The following is an 18,624-nucleotide window of genomic DNA, read 5'->3' on the forward strand; positions in this document are numbered from 1 at the left end:
CTGTGAGCAAAGAAAAAAATACAAAATACAAGCCAGTTTTTCTATGTTGTGCCTGTGCGCCACATTTAATATGCTAACGGTCTTAATGCTTCGTAATTTATTTGCTTGTTTTTTTTTTTGTGTTGCAAAGATACCATCATTGCTTAAAATCTCAATCTCTTTGTAATATCTCACAACGTACATGTCAAGAGAGAGTAAAGTTGGTTTCAAAGCTGTAAGACAGATGCAGAGATCTACAATGAAAGTGACCGACTATCATAATTTTTGTCATTTCAATTCTTTTTTTTTTGTCAGCTGGGAAATATGTAAATGATAACAATAATTATATTCATTCTAGCCCTTGCCCTCTCTGGTATTGGTCATATGTTATGCTTGTTATCTGTTGTATAGGTATCAAATTTATATATTTATTGTGAAATAATCTTGTATTTCAGACTTTCTAGTGGAACATTAAACAGGGACAAAGCTTCCTTATCTAATCATGGTGAAGTCACTGTGCCTCTTGTTTGTATTTCTAACAAGACCTTTCGGACCGCAGCATGCATTTCCATGGTAACTCTAGCTGGCGTTATCATCATGTCCTCTGTTTGCCTTCTCAGTGCAGTGAAATATTTGCTGATCCCTCCCATGCTCACTAAAGTCTCATGGAATCTTTGAAAGTTTCAGAATCCATCAGGGACCAGCGAAGTCAGTCCACCTTCTATCGCCCCACCCTGGGCAATTCTCGGTCAGTCCCCCACGCAACTTCTTCCATGGCCAACAGCAATCTCAAAGGAACATCTGGTACCAAGTCTAGTCATTCTATGCATCTTGTTGCATCCCGTACATGTGGCTGGTCCTTTTCCGCAATACAATTGTCCTGGGAGACTATTCCCTTCGTTAGAATGATGATTGGCCTAGGAAGAGGTGGTTATGTGATATTCTCTAGGGTATGGGTTCTTGTCTGTCCATTCATGATGCAAAGTTGAAATGAAAAGTTTTGGAGTGACCCCCGGAGAAAATTCACAAACAATGGGATCAATAGAAGTCATGTCAGTGTGCATATTAAAGAAGATTGTATTTCATCTGATACACTCAGTATGGCCAAGTCTTTTGAATGAAGCATATTGACTGCATGGATTAACGTGCCAGTTCTGCAGAGAAGTACCTGATGGAAAAGAACAATCCCACATGAGCAAAGTCTGCTCTGTCTTCTTCTCAGTTGGCAATTTAAATTTCTCTGTGCATGGTTTTAATCTATGCTGAGTGCACTTCAGTCTGCTCTTACAGGTGTCTATTTTATGTTTTTTGTGTGATGAGCCTGTGTGGAAAATGGATTTTCTGGCCTTCTTAGCATGTGATGCCTGTTATGCAAAGCGTTTTCGGTTTGTCTGTGTGCTGTGTTTCTGGCTTCTATATTTGGTGTTCTTTCCTCTTATCTTTGAATTGTTTTTCTTCTCTATACAAATGTATTTTGTCCTGTTACTCCAAAGACAGTTTTATTCTCCTTTCATTTATCTCTCTTTTTTTCCCTCTCCCTTTCCCTCCCTGTCCCTCATTATCCAAATTTTTATCCGAGTTTGTCCCCAATAACGAGAGTTGCCAGATTTACCTATTATTCTTCTTTCATTTATCTCTCTTTTTTTCCCTCTCCCTCCCCCCCCCCCCCCCCCATTATCCAATTTTTGATCCAAGTTTGTCCGCGATATAACGGGGGTGGCCAGATTTACCTATTATTCTCCTTTCATTTTTCTCTCTTTTTTTTCCCCCTCTCCTTTTCTCTCCCCTTCCCCCATTATCCAATTTTTTATCCGAGTTTGTCCCCATTAACAGGAGTTGCCGGATTTACCTCACCCTAACAGCATCTGCTCTCCCACCTTCTTGCCATCTCGCCCAATTTGGGACGTCCTCCATCGTCAAGCCAACCTTCCTAAACTCCTCCTCCTGTCTCCTCTACACCCTCTTGGGTCATCTTTGCTTGCCTTCCTCCTTCCTTTGTCTATCGTAATATCTAACTTATCATCTGTCCAGTCATCTGTCTGTAATAATAGTAATAATTATATATATATATGTATATATATATATGTATTTAATTCTTATTTACTATCCCCTCTGTCCATCAATCTATCTAAATGTATCTATATACATATATTTTGTGGGTAAGATATTTCGCAAATTGGGACTTCCGAGCAACATTGACCAAATGGTTGAATTCAGTATTGACAAGCATGGTGATAAATGAGAAGTAAGTGTTATCCTTTTTAATGAAATGGTTTATGATTTTTCAAATTTGTGGTACAGATGGCATTATTTTTGTGAGAAGTTAGTTTTGTAAGTTTCAATCAACTCACAAAATTTGCAAAATGATAACACTGCAAAGTAGAGTGTGTGTATAGTACTTATCTATCTATCTATCTATCTATCTATCTATCTATCTATCTATCTATCTATCTATGTATCATGCTACTTATTTGTATCTTTCTATACTGTCTATCTTTTTAGCTATCTATCTACCTCTATCTTTTTTCTCTCTCTCCATCATTCACATTCTTCCCAAGCTCTTTCGTCCAAGTCCTATCTTGGCTGTTGTGTGCCTGCTTTCAAAACATTCTGTGTGTTTCTCTTTGTTTTTGTCACTTGATGTCCAACTTTCTTTTGATGACTCTAAGGATTAACACTGCTGTCATCATACACTCGTTTGATGCGGACTTGCAATTTTGTGATTTCCGTTTCACGCCAACAAGTACTTGCATTCTCTCGACTTGATGTGCTGCATTGAGCATTTTGTTTAAAATGAGTGGATTTAATGGCAGTGGTAACAGTGAGGACAACCCAACGTAAAGCTCCTTGGTTTTTATCTCCCCACCCAAATGTCACTCTCGAACAGCTTCTCAACAGGGAGGGCGCCGTCTCCGTGCAAGATCCGAGCCTGTCGCCACCACGGGCTTCACGTCACTGAGTAAATCCTCTCGTCTTGCTGTGATCAGAATGCTAATGAGATGCATGACTCTCAAAGTGCTTCTTGTTGTCATGTTTTGTGAAAGTTTTTCTGACCATTTGTTTGTATAGCAGTGTCAGTTTTTGATGTCAACTGGACAACATATGTTACTAATATTTCTGTCATATGATGACATTTTGCATGATCTTTCACTATATATTCTGGGAGTGCATTGTAAACAATAATTTTGCAGTTATTGCAGTTCCAAAATCTTTTGTATCTAACAGTCTTGACATGTATCCTTGTTACCTGAATTGGTCTGTCTCTGTTGCTTTGTAATGTTCTATTTTGTTTGGTTTTCCCGAAATAAATATCGATTTATTTTTCTGCATGTCATTCAGATCCGCTATCCCCACTTGGAAGTAAACAATTCTCTTACCTTGGACCTGGTTTTGTTCTGCCTGGAAAAGCATGCCCTCCAGGTACTAACACCTCTCAAATTGGCAACATTTTTGACTGAACTTGCCAAATTGCCATAGCAGCTGAAATGCAAAATGCTAACATCAGTTCTCAAAGCTGTTTAAATTTTAAAGCTTTGTGCATTCCAGCAGCAAAATGTAACATAACAAAACTGCATTTTTGAATAGGCAGACTGAAATGAAAGGGCTCCAAACTGACTCACCACATGCTGATAAAACCTAGGTTACATCTGCACTTCATAATGAAGAGACATACCAATAGCAAATTACACTTTTACTGTGAACATGCACAGCACATGGTACTGCATACTTATTTGCTGGTCTCAATCTAATGCATTAGCATAGAGCTAGGGTTTTAGGACAGGTATAGACCAATACGGACCTTACGGACCTTACAAACATGGGTCTCGACGGTCTAAACTTTGTGTGTATTTACACGCAAAGTTTAGACCATCGAGACCCATGTTTGTAAGGTCCGTAAGGTCCGTATTGGTCTATACCTGTCTTATACATGTAGGCCCAATTTGGGCTTTTGTAGCACTTGGAGCCAGTAGTAGAAGTTCTTTTTCATTTCAGTCTAGCCACATTAAATCACATCAAATGTTTTACCATTAATGGCCAGGCTTTATTCACACTGTTATTTTCCTCAATACCAGCTTCCATTACCACACTTTTATCTTGATTTCTTTAACAATATGAAATTTTTCTTCCCATGATTTTTATCCCTCTTGTGTACATCATCTGTGACAATGTTAGATCTGAAATTCAGTAATAAGTATAAATGATACTTAACTTGTTCCACTATACTCCTGTTAATTGTAGTTCTAATGATATATCCATATCTACCACTTCTACTTATCAAAAGAAATATTTCATATTTGTTATGACTACCCTACTACTACTACTACTACTACTACTACTACTACTACTACTACTACTACTACTACTACTACTACTACTACTACTACTACCACTACTACTACTACTACTACTACTACATACTACTTCCACTACATCAACTTCCCCTACTACAGTTATTATTTCTACAAGTGCTGCTATTACTACCACTGCTGAAGATACTATAACTGTTACTTCTATGGCAGGAACAACAAAAACAATAGCTGCAGTTACAATGGGGATTGCAAATATACTGTTACTACTACTACTGCTACTGCTACTAATACTACTATTCCAACAACTACTGCTCTGCTACAACTACTATTACTCACATTTCTTCCACTGCCACTGTTAAACTACTGCTGCAACTATAGAAACTACCATTTCTATTATTACCACTACTATAAGTACTGTCCCTCTAATAACTACTTTTAATCTACTACTACAACCAGTACTATCACTAAACTGTTCCAAGACAACTTCATTATGATTTTTCAAGACTCGTTCTGAAGTTGGGAATATTGTAAGTAATTAATCAAAAAGAAACTCAATAGACTGAGGCAACTTGGATGGAACCGGATTTCTTCCATGTTCCACTTTCACGCCAACAAGTCACCAAATCAATCTAATTTGCTGCTCACATATCCAGAAAAATGAACAATGAAAACCATGATTGCAACAAAGAATGCTTCCTTCCCAATGTGAGAGTTTCTCAAGGCCGAAACATCCAGGGAAAAAAACTGGTATGACTTTGTCAGTTTGCTGTAAAAGCAGAAATTTTTGCACAAGGGACTTTTGGTGCTCAGTCCCATGAGATGAGTTTTGCAGACAGTCACAACAATTGACTAAGCACTTAAAACAGCAAACTGCTGTGATTAATGGCTTTGGGAGTACATACTATAATGTACATGACATTATGACAGCAAATTCGCTCATGCTACAAGACTAGCAAATAAGAAGAAAACTACAAAAAGCAACAAAGAAAAAGCAAAACAGTAAGCAAAAAAAAATGTTGCGCTTTTATTCTTGTGCTCATTTCATGTTATACGAAATGCACAAAAACTACCTACATTTACAGTTTCAGGCATTTGTTTTAGATTCCACAGGGCCGAAGCATTGCCTGGGGGCGATAGGCAAGTCTTGGTCTTGCTCCTGTCTTGGCGGTAACTCCAGTTTGTGAATTTTGGTCTCAGTCATTGTGTCCCCCTGTCCGCTGTAGAGATCATTACCATAGTGTGTTCTGGTCTGCATCACTTGCCAAGTCTGGGTTCCCATTTGGGCTCTTATTTAGTAATCCTTTCATTTATTTAGTCATCAGATCTTTATTTATCAGTATTTTTAAGCAATAAATGAATCGATACATAAAGTTAAATAATTCATCAATTCATTATCAATAAATCCATCCATCCATTCCTTCATTCATTTGTTTGTTTTGTATTGTTTGTTTTATTTTGTTTTGTTTTTATCTGTTTGTTCATTCACTTATTCAGTTTCCCTTTCATTGTGATGGGAGCTCCTTTTTAAATAAAAAACTTCTGCCACAACACATTACTTGTGTGTGAAAACAGCATTTTTTTTAATTATTTCTTTATGCAGTATCTATTTCTATATAGAGTTTTTGTTTTGCAAATGGCCACTAAACGCATGTGTAATTTTCACTTAGTGAAGCTGCAGAATAATTTATGATGGCAGTATGAATTGTTTAGATGGTAATTTCATAATGACTGTTGCTAAAGGAAATTGATAAATAGAAATAGGAAAATGCTACCAGATTTAATCAACTGAATAGTTCTTTTATCTTGGATGTGAGGTGCAATGGTATTGTCCTTACTTTTCCCTCAATGTAAGTTTATCAAGTTAACATGTCTTTGCCTTATATTTTCCTGATTCATTCCATAATGGTTTGTTTTAATCTCATGTGAATCAAAGTTATAAAACATGCAAAAAGTTCAAAATCATCACTTCTGCTTCTTTCATGCACTTGAAGCTGATTGAGCTTAGCTAGTTGTTTGTGCAATGAGCGATTTTTTATATAGAGTTCATGCACGCATGCATGCTATTGTGTGGACTAGATTTCAAGTTCTAAAACAACACACACAAAAAAATATTGGGAACCAACCAATATAGAATTTATGAATAATTTCCACATTATAGAAACCAAAGTGTCCCATACTTCACATGTAGTCCCACAATTTGGAAGATTTGCAGTTGTACAAGTTAGGGTAATAAAAGTTTTAAGGGGAGGGGGTGGGGGATACAAAAAACTGTGCATGTGCAACCTAACTGAAGAAAAAACAAATTTCCTGTGTTTATAACCCGCATTTATAAGCTTACAAGCATGATGCATCTTTTTGTATGTCTGTTTTTGTCTTCTTTTATGATATATGACAAAAATATTAATGAATCTGCCCAGAGGAAGTATTTGTAATAATTTATTACTTGCTTGTCAATTAGTTAACAATACCACTTATTGTCCTGAAATATGTCAATTCTTGATGTGTCTGTGTTTGTGCTCATGAATGTGTTTTGCCTACATATGTAGAAACATTTTATATCCATAAGGAATTCTAAGATTTTCTACATATTTTTTAATCCAGTAAAAGTATCCACCCAATCATTATTTGTGATGTTCTCAGTTATTTTGTATAAGCTTATTGGTGCTACAAAGTCAAACACATTTATGTTCATATGTTGCTCATATTATTTGTAAAATGCCTATTTGCAGGGTCTAGAGTTTCAAACTTCCAAATTAACAGAAGTATAATGTGACCCTTTTATCATCAATTTGAAAGTAAAAACATACACTTCCAGAAATAGGTCAAAAGACAGCTACTTCATTTTATTTATTTTCTGATTTTTCTTTTTCTTTTCTTGCTGTTGGGAGGTGAATAAAGTTTCAATGATATTTTGGGTTATTCTTAGTAGTAGACAAAATGTGCTTAAAGGTGTTTTGTCAGCAATCATTTCAGTTCCATTCCATGTTTCACAAGATTATTTCCCCATATTGCTTTGGCGCCACTAATCTATATTTTTGTATCTTCACCTTTGCTTTGGGAAACCTCCCAATCTTCATGTTCATAGCTACAAAGCCTCACAAGGAGCTAGCCCTGCGGTCTGTGTCTGCTAATACATATGGTATTTCATTCACATTTTAGTGATTTGCTTCCATTTTTTTTTAACTCTCAGTAAAGTCCTCTCTTTATTGCTGCTTCAGATATATAAGTATGAACATTCACCATATGTCATATTGGCCATTAGTTTTCACCACCCCCTTGGTACCCTTCCTCACACGTTCAATGCCTTCTCATTCCCCAGCCTATATAAATTATTTCCATAACCATTTACTCCACCCTCTAAATGTTCTATTTTTCCCGCTATCTCAACCTTCTCACTGTCTTCTCCATCTGACTGCCTGCAACATTTCACTGAGTCTACCCTCTAACAGTCTACACCTCTCACTGTCTCCACCCTCTCACTGACTCCACCCACTCACTCACACCACCCTTTCACAGTCTCCATCCTCATCCTTTAACAGTCTCCACCCTCTCACTGACTCAACCTTCTCACTGACACCAACTTCTCACGGACTCCACCCTCTCATTGTCTCCACCCTCTCACTGACTCCACCCTCTCACTGACTCCACCCTCTCACTGACTCCACCCTCTCACTGACTCCACCCTCTCACTGACTCCACCCTCTCATTGTCTCCACCCTCTCACTGATTCCACCCTCTCACTGACTCCACCCTCTCATTGTCTCCACCCTCTCACTGACTCCACCCTCTCACTGACTCCACCCTCTCACTGACTCAACCTTCTCACTGACACCAACTTCTCACTGACTCCACCCTCTCACTGACTCCACCCTCTCATTGTCTCCACCCTCTCACTGACTCCACCCTCTCACTGACTCCACCCTCTCACTAACTCCACCCTCTCACTGACTCCACCCTTTTTACCATCTCCATCCCCTGACAGTCTACACTTCTCACTGACACCACTCTCTCACTGTCTCCACTCTCTGTCTTTCTCTCTCCATTCATTTTCTTTCTCAATCATTCACATTATCCTCCCTTTCTTTCCTCTGCCCATGCGTATGCTCTTTCTGTTTCCACCCTAAATCTGTTGCTGTTCTATTAGCAAATCAACTGGCTTACATTTCAATTTCTACCACGGCCATTGTTATTTGTGCTCGTCCATTTTCCCTCATCCTAATGTCATCTAGTATAAGTAGTCTTCCGTTCTACACTAAAGTGTCAACAGCACCCACTGATTATGTCACAAACTTTAAATACATTGTGTTTCTGTTTTATTTGGTGTATACCACGTGCAAGACTTTAACTCTCATGTTAGGCATACTTTCATGCATTAGCTGTACTCAGCTACCATGAGTGCTGTGCTGTGCTGTGCTTAACAATGGTAATCATACAGATATGTTGACCATCTAAAGGAGCATTGATGAGAAACTGTCCTCATTCCAATCACAGGAACAGCTGAGGGATGACTTTTCCACAATGTCGCCTTACGCTAAGGATGCTCGATAGATGTACAACTGAATGCTTTTGGAAATTACACTCTGTTCAGAAATTCTGTTGATATATTGTTGTACTTTAATATAAATTCTCTGATGTCATGCACAGTAATTGCTAATATTTTATTCCTACATGTAAATTAAATGATCACGTTTTTACCACTGTTGATCTACATATACCTTTGGATTTTATGAGATATGTTTTGTTTTGATTCACCACAATCAATTACAGGAATACCCCAGCATGCTGACAGAGGTCAAAGGTTAAATGTACCTGTGAGTAGCAAAAATACTTTTAGTGTATGAAGTCATTTGTTTTAGTAAGGGTCGATAACCTATTACTGTGTTTGATACTTTATTTCAGCTCCTGTCTGCAAAGTTATTGTTATGAAAATAACCACTCTGTACCAGAAGTTATTTCCTTATACCATTATGTCCATTTTTTTAAAAGTTTGTGTCTTTTCCAAGCAGTTTCCTTGAGATTAAATCTTTTAATCCACAATGTTTGATGAGTTTATTCTATTATCTACAAAGTATTATTGTAAGTGCATCACTTGCTGGGACTATTTGAACTTAAAAAACAAATAACAAAAAATCTTATATAGAAATACAGATATATGAATATATCTCAATATATAACTATATGAAGATATCAATATATGAATAGTAAATATATGAATATATAAATACATGAATATATGTACATGATAAGTCATTGCTTGTGTATAGTGTGTGATTTAGAAGCCTTTGTGTTCTTGACAGTTTATGTGTATGTTCTCCTAATTCTCTTCAGAATAGCCAAACATTACTGTCACAATCTTTAATGTGTAATATTTCTAATCCCTAGCTAAACTGGTGGATAATGCTGATATGAGAACCAATATATCATATAATTAATGTACGATCACCTACTTTTGTGAATTCAATGTATCTTTCTCATACAGGTTTTTCATATCAATTCATTAGCTGTAGTTAAAGAGATGTAGGTGTGAGAGAAAATAATTATGAGACTACGACATGAGTTTGCAGTTATGTCATTTTAAGTGTGCTGTGTTCATCCATTTTGACCAGGATAAGACTATGCAAGGAAGATTATTATTAGAAATTCCAATTTGAAATGATTATGTCTTCTGTTATTTTCATCATTCTTTTTTCTCTGAAATTCAATTCTCTAGGACAAGTCAGACAGAGGACCTACTAGCCCAAGTAAGTACAATAATGCCACCACTTCATTCTGCTGTGTAGCTTTTGTTTAAAATTGAATTAATCTGTAAGAAAATACAGCTTTTTTTAAATGTGAGGTCATTGTCCCAAAGGACACCTTTTTTTTTTTTTTTTTTTAAAGAGAATTACACTAATGTTTCTTGTACTGCACTATAGACTGAACAACTTTTTGGCAAGAATTTTTATGATGAGTATTATCAGTTATCTAATATTGTACCTGTCTTCAACCATGTGTTTATCTTTCTGCTGCTAATTTTTCATTGTTACAGGTCTTTCTCGGTCACATCCTCAGAACGGAAGCTCTGATAATAGTAATGGACCAACAGCCACTGATGCTAGCAAGGTAAACTGAGGACTATTATTGCTCAAAGTATCATGACTGCACTGTGTCAAGATAAGGACAAACAAGTAGCTTTAGCTGTCGTACTGTAGTGGAACCCAATTTACCAATTTAGTAAACAGGGCTTGCATACACATTGTTATGTGAATAATGCAATGCAAAAAAAGAAAATACATGAAAATGCAATTTTTCTTGTCAAGATTGTGTTGACAGTATAATATAGTATTCAGGGTCTGTCAAAGCTTTAGAATCAATGGCCCGAATTCACGAAGGTGGTACAAATGAAAGCATGGTTTAAACCATGGACAAAAACCATGGAGCGCCAAGTGTCGCACGGAATATTTCGTTGCGAAATTGGCGATTTCGTCAACAAAATGACCGTTTTGTTAACGAAATTATCATTTCGTGGACGAAATATTCATTTAGCTACAAAATGTCATTTTGTTACAAAATAATCATTTCATCGACGAAATGACTGATTTCGCAACGAAATATTCCATGCGACACTTGGCGCTCCATGGTTTTTGTCCATGGTTTAAACCATGGTTTCATTTGTACCACCTTCGTGAACTCGGGCCATAGTGTTTTACCAAGTTCATAAACTTGTTCATGTATCAAGAAGTACTGGTAAGCCGTGAAATCAAATTGAAAAATGGGAGACAAGACTCCATGCTAACAATAACGATAAAGAAAGAAGAAATAGATGACAGTATTCTTTGACCTTGGAATACCTTGAATCTTAATCATTTCTCAGAATAGACCTCATGTCTTCCTGCATGTGTCTGTCATACAATATTCCAAGTACATAGCTGATAACCCAGTCCAAAATAAAAAGAGACTTTCCGAAACAGTCTACAAAAAAGCACTCGATTTTGGGAAAAATTTGTTAAAAATTGATCCATCAATGTGCAAAAAATGGCATTTTCTACTGAAAATGATGCTCCCAGGTTCGCTAGAAAGCGAACCCTGGCTGCCCTGCCAGGTTCGCCAAAAAGCGAACCTGGCTGCAAGGTTTGCCAAAAAGCGAACTTGGCTGCCAGGTTTGCCAAAAAGCGAACCTGGCCGCCAGGTTCGCCAAAAGGCGAACCTGGCCGCCAGGTTCGCCAAAAGGCGAACCTGGCCGCCAGGTTCGCCAAAAGGCGAACCTGGCCGCAAGGTTCGCCAAAAGGCGAACCTGGCTGCAAAGTTCGCCAAAAAAGCGAACTTGGCCGCCAGGTTCGCCAAAAAGCGAACCTGGCTGCAAGGTTCGCCAAAAAGCGAACTTAGCCGCCAGGTTCGCCAAAAAGCGAACCTGGCTGCCAGGTTGGCCAAAAAGCGAACCTGGCCACCAGGTTCGCCAAAAAGCAAAGTTCGCCAAAAAAGCGAACTTAGCCGCCAGGTTCGCCAAAAAGCGAACCTGGCTGCAAAGTTCGCCAAAAAGCGAACTTAGCCGCCAGGTTCGCCAAAAAGCGAACCTGGCTGCCAGGTTCGCCAAAAAGCGAACCTGGCTGCAAGGTTTGCCAAAAAGCGAACGTGGCTGCCAGGTTGGCCAAAAAGCGAACCTGGCCGTCAGGTTCGCCAAAAAGCGAACCTGGCCACCAGGTTCGCCAAAAAGCGAACCTGGCCACCAGGTTCCCCAAAAAGCGAACCTGGTTGCAAAGTTCACCAAAAAGCGAACCTGGCCGTCAGGTTCGCCAAAAAGCGAACCTGGCTGCCAGGTTTGCCAAAAAGCGAACCTGGCCGCCAGGTTCGCCACAAAGCAAACCTGGCCGCCAGGTTCGCCAAAAAGCGAACCTGAAAAGCGAACCTGGCCGCCAGGTTCGCCAAAAAGCGAACCTTGCCGCCAGATTCGCCAAAAAGCAAACCTGGTTGCCAGGTTTGCCAAAAAGCGAACCTGGCATACATCACAAAATCCTTTTCAAACAAGAGAAAATGTTAGGTGCATTTTGATCTCCAAAAGGCTATTCTAATTGTTTTCATCATATTTTCCTTCAGTAAATGTGAAATTATCACTCTTGGTTTTGTGTATGAAGAGTTTAGATAAGTGAACAAACATTTATCAGTGACAATCAATTTTACCTGTGTAATTACTCTGTACTAATCGTTGATTTTAGCCCATTGGGCCATGTATGTCCGTAACAAAAAAAAAACGTTTTTTCTTTAAGTTTTACAAATTAAGCACTCAGTAAAGAAGAACACACTAATTAAATGCAAAGCAAGGTCATAACCCTCTTCCGAAACACTCATAAAGAAACTTCTGCTTTGTAATAATTAAGTAGTCAATTATTGTTAAAAAGTGTACATCTGTAACAGACACATAGTGTGACTGTATGTGAGCTTTACAATTTCATGAGGATTGATTTGTTGATTTTATTTTCTGATGTTTATTTGTGATTTAATTGAAAGGTAGCATGGAACATCTTGATAACTACGATTAAGTTGGAATACTTGTTAATCAAACTAATTAGCAGTGTTTGTTTGTTTGTTTTGTTTGTTTGTTGTTGTTTTGTAAATCGCATTGCACACATATTCAAAATTTCCGAGAAAGACCTAAAGTATATGGAAATGCTAAATTGCATAGATCTCTCATCTTTTGGCCACGGTGTATCAGGAGACAGAGAGTAAAACAAAGAGCATTGTTACTGTGTCAGATGAGCTATACAACACAAGCAAAACATCTATACATGTAGATACATATGGAACATACAAGCTTGTATCTTGATTAGGATTAAACAAAAAATACCTTTAACTACCAACAATCCATGTGGTTTCAGATGTACCCATACCCAGTTCAAGCCAAGTCTTCCTTGATACAAAAGTAGTTCCAAGGAAACTATCAATGCAGATAATGATAAAGTGGCTTTTTGTCATGGTAAGGGTGTACAACGAAAGTGTATTCTCAGTGGATGGACAAGATAGTGAGTACTGTAAAAAAAAAAAAAAAAAAAAAAAAAGAGAAAAAAAAAGAGCAGTTTGGAGATACATGACATATATATGTGTAAAATGGGCGGGCAGCTACATCAACCCCACAAACAACCTATGAGGTAGAAATACTAAGAATCCCACTAAAGATGTGATTACTAAAGGAAATGATATCAACTGAGAGAGAAGTTGGATTCAAAGGCACCCCTATTTGCAAATAGCTGTACCTGTACCAAATGCTCACACAGTCATTAGGCCTACTAGTATATAAGGAGCATAATGTGAGTATCAAAAGTACCATTGAATGCTTTAGAATACAGGAAAGTCCAATTAGACAGGTTTAAGATTTATGATTCCATTGTCAGTCTAGATGAGAAACCTGAAGATGACACGTCAGTGAATGATAAACTTGATGTGAATGTTGGGGATTTAGTGTTTTAGATGAATATCACATGGAAACATTTCCTGGTGAGGTTCTTTAAATAGGGGCACTAAGGGCAGGAATCTCAGGATCAATGTCAAGCATCCTGCAAGTGGTCACCAGATCACCAGATCAAATATTTTCCTCAAAAACAAAACAAAACAAAAAAACAAACAAACAAAAAAACACACAAAAAAACACTGCCAGAAAAATCACACTACAAACAGTTGATGGCAATCGTGGTCAGTTTACACGTAGCTGGAGTCTGGGACTCGCATTCAAACTCTTTGCTCTGTAAATTATGTCCTTCATCCATTAATATCTCAATCATTCCATGTTACACTATTTTTAATACCCCCCAAAAAGTGAAATTATTACTTCAATTTTAACCATACAAACCAGTATAATTTTGTCTTTAACATGCTGAGAAATAGAAGATTTTTGAAATACTCACAATTCATAGTGCAAGGGACACCATGATGTGTTTTCAAAATCCACATTTTCAAAATCCACATTAAGACTATTATTCTGGTGATCATGATAGTTTGCTGTCAATTTGTTTTTATGTACAAATGTATCTATTTTTTTATTTATTTCAAAACTTTGATCAGGTATAGAGTCTACAATTGAGATATGTTTGATAGGATTTTGTTTGAAATGCTTGCAAAATATAGTAGGCCTACACCATCAATTTTTCATGTATGGCGCAAACCATTTCTGCACTGCTTTGTGTGTACTGCATACGTGAGCAAAGGATCCCTAGATAGTTATATGGTGGCATTAATTAAATCTGATTCCAATATTGAATTAATTTCTTTTCTACAAATTAATATTCTAGACAATAATTTGTTTGTCAAAATGAAATAGGCTACAACATGACCAACTGACAAGCTAATTTACCATGAAAGGATATTTCTTTGGATAATGTAATCATCCTGTTGCTCAGTGAAGCATGAACTGTATGCAAGGTGATGATTTGGGGAAGGTTTTTGCAGATTTCAGTAAAAAAAAATGTGATTGTCATCTCAAATTATTAAGATTAAGACCCTACAGCATGAGAAGTCACTGAATTCTGGTAAAGGGATCTTAAAATAAATCCATCAAAATAATAAAATTAATAACGATTTCAAAACGTACGTCTGTAATGGAACTTTTGTACGTCTGTAAAATACTGTACGTCCGTAACACAAAAAGGGTGCAATTAATTGCCAATTTAAAAAAAAAATAATAATTCTTACTTTCTGCACTTTTGGGTTGTTTAACATCTAATTGAAAATGAAAAGAATGAATTTGCTGGAAAGTACCCCACAATTCACAGAGTTTTCCACTTTACATTCCAATGTCAGAAATTTCAACTCATGCGAGTATGTCTGTAATGGCCCTATTTTCATCATATCAAGGTCAAAGTATTGATCATATTGAATATAATTTTGTGATCACTTTACCTTCGAGATGGATGTTAGAAATTAAAAGTATCAAATCTTGTGAATGAAATCAAGTCTAGTTGTTAGAGCTTTTTAAAGTGTATGAAATGTACGTTTGTAATTATGGAATTGCCCGTAAAAGACAATGAAAACAAGAGAGAAAGAGATAGATGGCGTTTCTCAGCTCAAACACAAACTTTGATGCACTACAGATTGAAAAGTAGTGACATTACTTCAAATTTTTTTTAATGTATCAACAGAAAATATACTTCTGCTGATATTTTGAAGCCTGATACGCAGTTTTACCGCTGTGATGTGTCTCCTTAAAATGAAGAAAATGAAAGGAAGGTAGGATTCCCTCCATAGGCTCACATGTTATGAAGCTTGCGGTTTCATTATTAAAATGGCTGCCGTTGGGCTCCATGTGAGGCCCCATGGCGTACTACATCCATTTTTGTGTGAAATCGCGAGAGTATACACCCTCTTAGCCTAGCTATGTATACTATTTGCTATGAGTTAATAAACGCAACTTTTCTGGAAGACGTTTATCACAGGGCTTTGGAAACGACTTTTAATAGTGGGCATGCATGGAAAGCCTTTTTGTAATTCGCGGAAAGATGATAAACGCAGCCTTTAGGCCTATGCTTCTCCTATATTTTCTATATCGCACCTGAGAACTGGATTGTATTCGGCTATTGATAGATAGCCCTGCTTGTGGTGTGTGTGTGAGTGTGTGAACATACTTACATACAGTAATTAGCCATACATGGCCTTGCACATGCAAAGTTTGTATGTGCTAGGCTTTGCATTATGCGTAACAAGTTTGAATATTTTGCACACTACACAGCATGCACATGAAGTGGAACATTATCATTTAATGCAATTTACGTGTAATGGTAAAGCAAGAACTGTAACTACCGGTACACAATCAATGTAATATTTTGCAACAACATTCCCGCATGCATATTGATCAGAAGAAAGCTATATAAAGTTATAGGGCCAGTACCAGGTATCGCACAAACATTTAATACGTACAGTCCAAATAACGTCATTGACAAACACAAGTAAGTCAAATGCTCACAACTCAAAAAAGGATATAGTTCTGGACACTCAATCAAAATGTTTATGCACAGCTCCTAATCATTGCATGATCGCCATCCAGTGCACCACTGGCCACATCCTGTGAAGTGAACAGTTTACAAGAGAATATGGGATAGACTTACAGTTGTACAAACTACTATGAAATCCGTTTAACAATATTTGTGAGTCAGGACACCGCTCTCTTATCACAGTCGTCATCTTATGGCGAGTGCTCTTCTTCAGATGGCCATGTTCACGATGAGCAACATATACATGCTGGTTTCAGAGGATTTATATTGTGGGGATAGAAAGTGTGGAACGATGTCTGGCCTATGTCCATCAGTGCAGGGGTCAGAAAAGGTCAAGACCTAGCCAACTGCCAAATCCGCAGAGGGTTCAGTGAGTGGAATGTGGTAATTCAGACACACTTAGCTCAGTGCCTGCACTACATTGTAGCTGTACAGTTCTCATTGCAGTGTGTCTGCAAACCAAGGCAATAGACAATGTTTTGGTGGGACAAAGCCACTTGTATGAAATATATTAAACTAACAATCCCACCTCATCCCTGCTCGTGGATATACAGTTCTGTATCATACACTTGAACATTAAAGGGGATGGCTAGTAACTGTTCAGTGGGAATCAGTGGGAATGCTGGGGGATGATCAAGGATTGCAACAATCACCCCTCAGCATTCCCACTGATTCCCACTGATCAGTTTGGTAAGAGTAGCCATCCCCTGTAAGTATGCATTTCAGTTAATTGAAACGGGTTTGTTTAGTACAGTGTATTTGTTAGTTCATGTGTTTGCTTGCTTTGGTGATCATGGCGATCATGGAAATTTATACACGTCATGAAACACAACTGAAACGTGTTTATTTTTTGTGGGCTTGTTTTTGGAGATGGCCTGTGTTCATGGATATTTGACAGAACTACATAATCATACCCAATTTAAGGATAACTGTGAAGATAAAGGCAATTTTGATTTTGATATTTTACATAGAGATAAACATGGTTTTGCTATTGTCCTGTCGCAAATATAACTTTAATTCCCAGTAATTGGTCCTTTTTAAACCTGGTTAAATTAAACCACTTGTGATGTTACTCTATTCCAAATATCAGGATACTCTTTTGCATTTTTTCATATGTCAGTGTGCTTTCACTGAACAGGCAGGTCGCGGGCGCAGTGCGGCTTGCTGTGGCGAAATTAGTAGTCCCAGAATACTGTATGGTGTCTTCAAGGAGACAAATTGAAAACAGCATCCATATCCATTATCGGCCTGTAATAAACATATGCCTTGTATCAAAACATTGTTTGGCAATATGCTTTTGGTGAAAAATGATTTAAATATTTCAAAAAATAATGGTTTGGGTAACTAACAGGAGAATAAATTGGAACTATGAGAATGGTGCAAATTGTACACTACTAGGGTACAAAATGAGTGCTGAATTCACAAATATTATGAAGGCATTAGCATTCAAAATGGGGATCCCAATTGTTTAAACAATGCAGCAAAGATGTGTCGTGTCCAAAATCCAATTCGTATTTGAATTCATGAATGACTAATAACTGTTATGGAGATACATTTAATGTTTTTACCCTCAGGCTGACCTAAAAATCATGATTCAAAGTGGACGGAGGGGCTAATATTCATTATAGACATTGCTTCTGAAAGCTTTGTTTACAAGAGGAGATTCCTACAGTACGTGTTGGCCTATACTTATTCGTAATCTGTATTTTCTGACATCAGTCTTAACTTTTTTGTGTGTGCGTGTGTTTCTTTTACTTTCACCATTCTGCTTTCCTAAGTTGTGTGTTTGTACTCCTTACAGCGTCTCCGTTTGTTGCAACTTCAATTTTTCTTGATACTGAAATTTAATAGCATTGACTTGATTCTTTGTTATTATTTGATAGTTAACAAGAATTTGAACGTCTACAGTGTAAAAAAAAATCATAGTAAATGAAAAGCTGTTCTTGGTTTTTATTTTCGGGCGATGAGCTTCCAATCTGTGTGGATGTAGCTCTTTCTTTTTCTTTCCTTGCTGTCTGTCTTAGCTTATCCATCATTTTCTTTGTCCATTCCTATCTCATCTGAGGTTGATTCTGATTTCAGTTCGATGAAGCAATTTGAAGACTGAAGTTGTTGTTTTTTTTTGTACATGATAGTCATCAATGGTACCATTTAATGGAATTGTTCAAAAAACCAGATAAACACACCAATTTTCTATCTTACTGACAAGAGTTAATTTTTCTTTTCATATCTTTGAGGTAAGGCAATGTCTGCACGGAGTTATACACCTTGAGCTATACCTTGTTAATCTTTATCCTTTTCCCTATGATATGTCATTCTGTCTCATTATGTTTTATATTATCTTGTCATATTTTCCCACTGTTCCTCCCCCATGTTATTTA

At 37.3% G+C, this 18,624-nt stretch overlaps 1 protein-coding gene across 1 annotated transcript in view; it reads left to right on the forward strand.

Annotated features, from left to right (window-relative positions):
- Positions 1 to 18,624, forward strand: part of LOC140228816 (uncharacterized) — a 136,078-nt gene that overhangs the window by 92,615 nt on the left and 24,839 nt on the right. The window contains exons 21-25 of the mRNA XM_072309089.1: positions 2,867 to 2,938; positions 7,375 to 7,428; positions 9,057 to 9,100; positions 10,000 to 10,030; positions 10,318 to 10,391. Coding sequence (XP_072165190.1) covers positions 2,867 to 2,938; positions 7,375 to 7,428; positions 9,057 to 9,100; positions 10,000 to 10,030; positions 10,318 to 10,391 — 275 coding nt within the window. The remainder of the gene's footprint in view (positions 1 to 2,866; positions 2,939 to 7,374; positions 7,429 to 9,056; positions 9,101 to 9,999; positions 10,031 to 10,317; positions 10,392 to 18,624) is intronic.

The sequence above is a fragment of the Diadema setosum genome, chromosome 5 (genome assembly GCF_964275005.1).
Source record: "Diadema setosum chromosome 5, eeDiaSeto1, whole genome shotgun sequence".
NCBI lineage: Eukaryota > Metazoa > Echinodermata > Echinoidea > Diadematoida > Diadematidae > Diadema > Diadema setosum.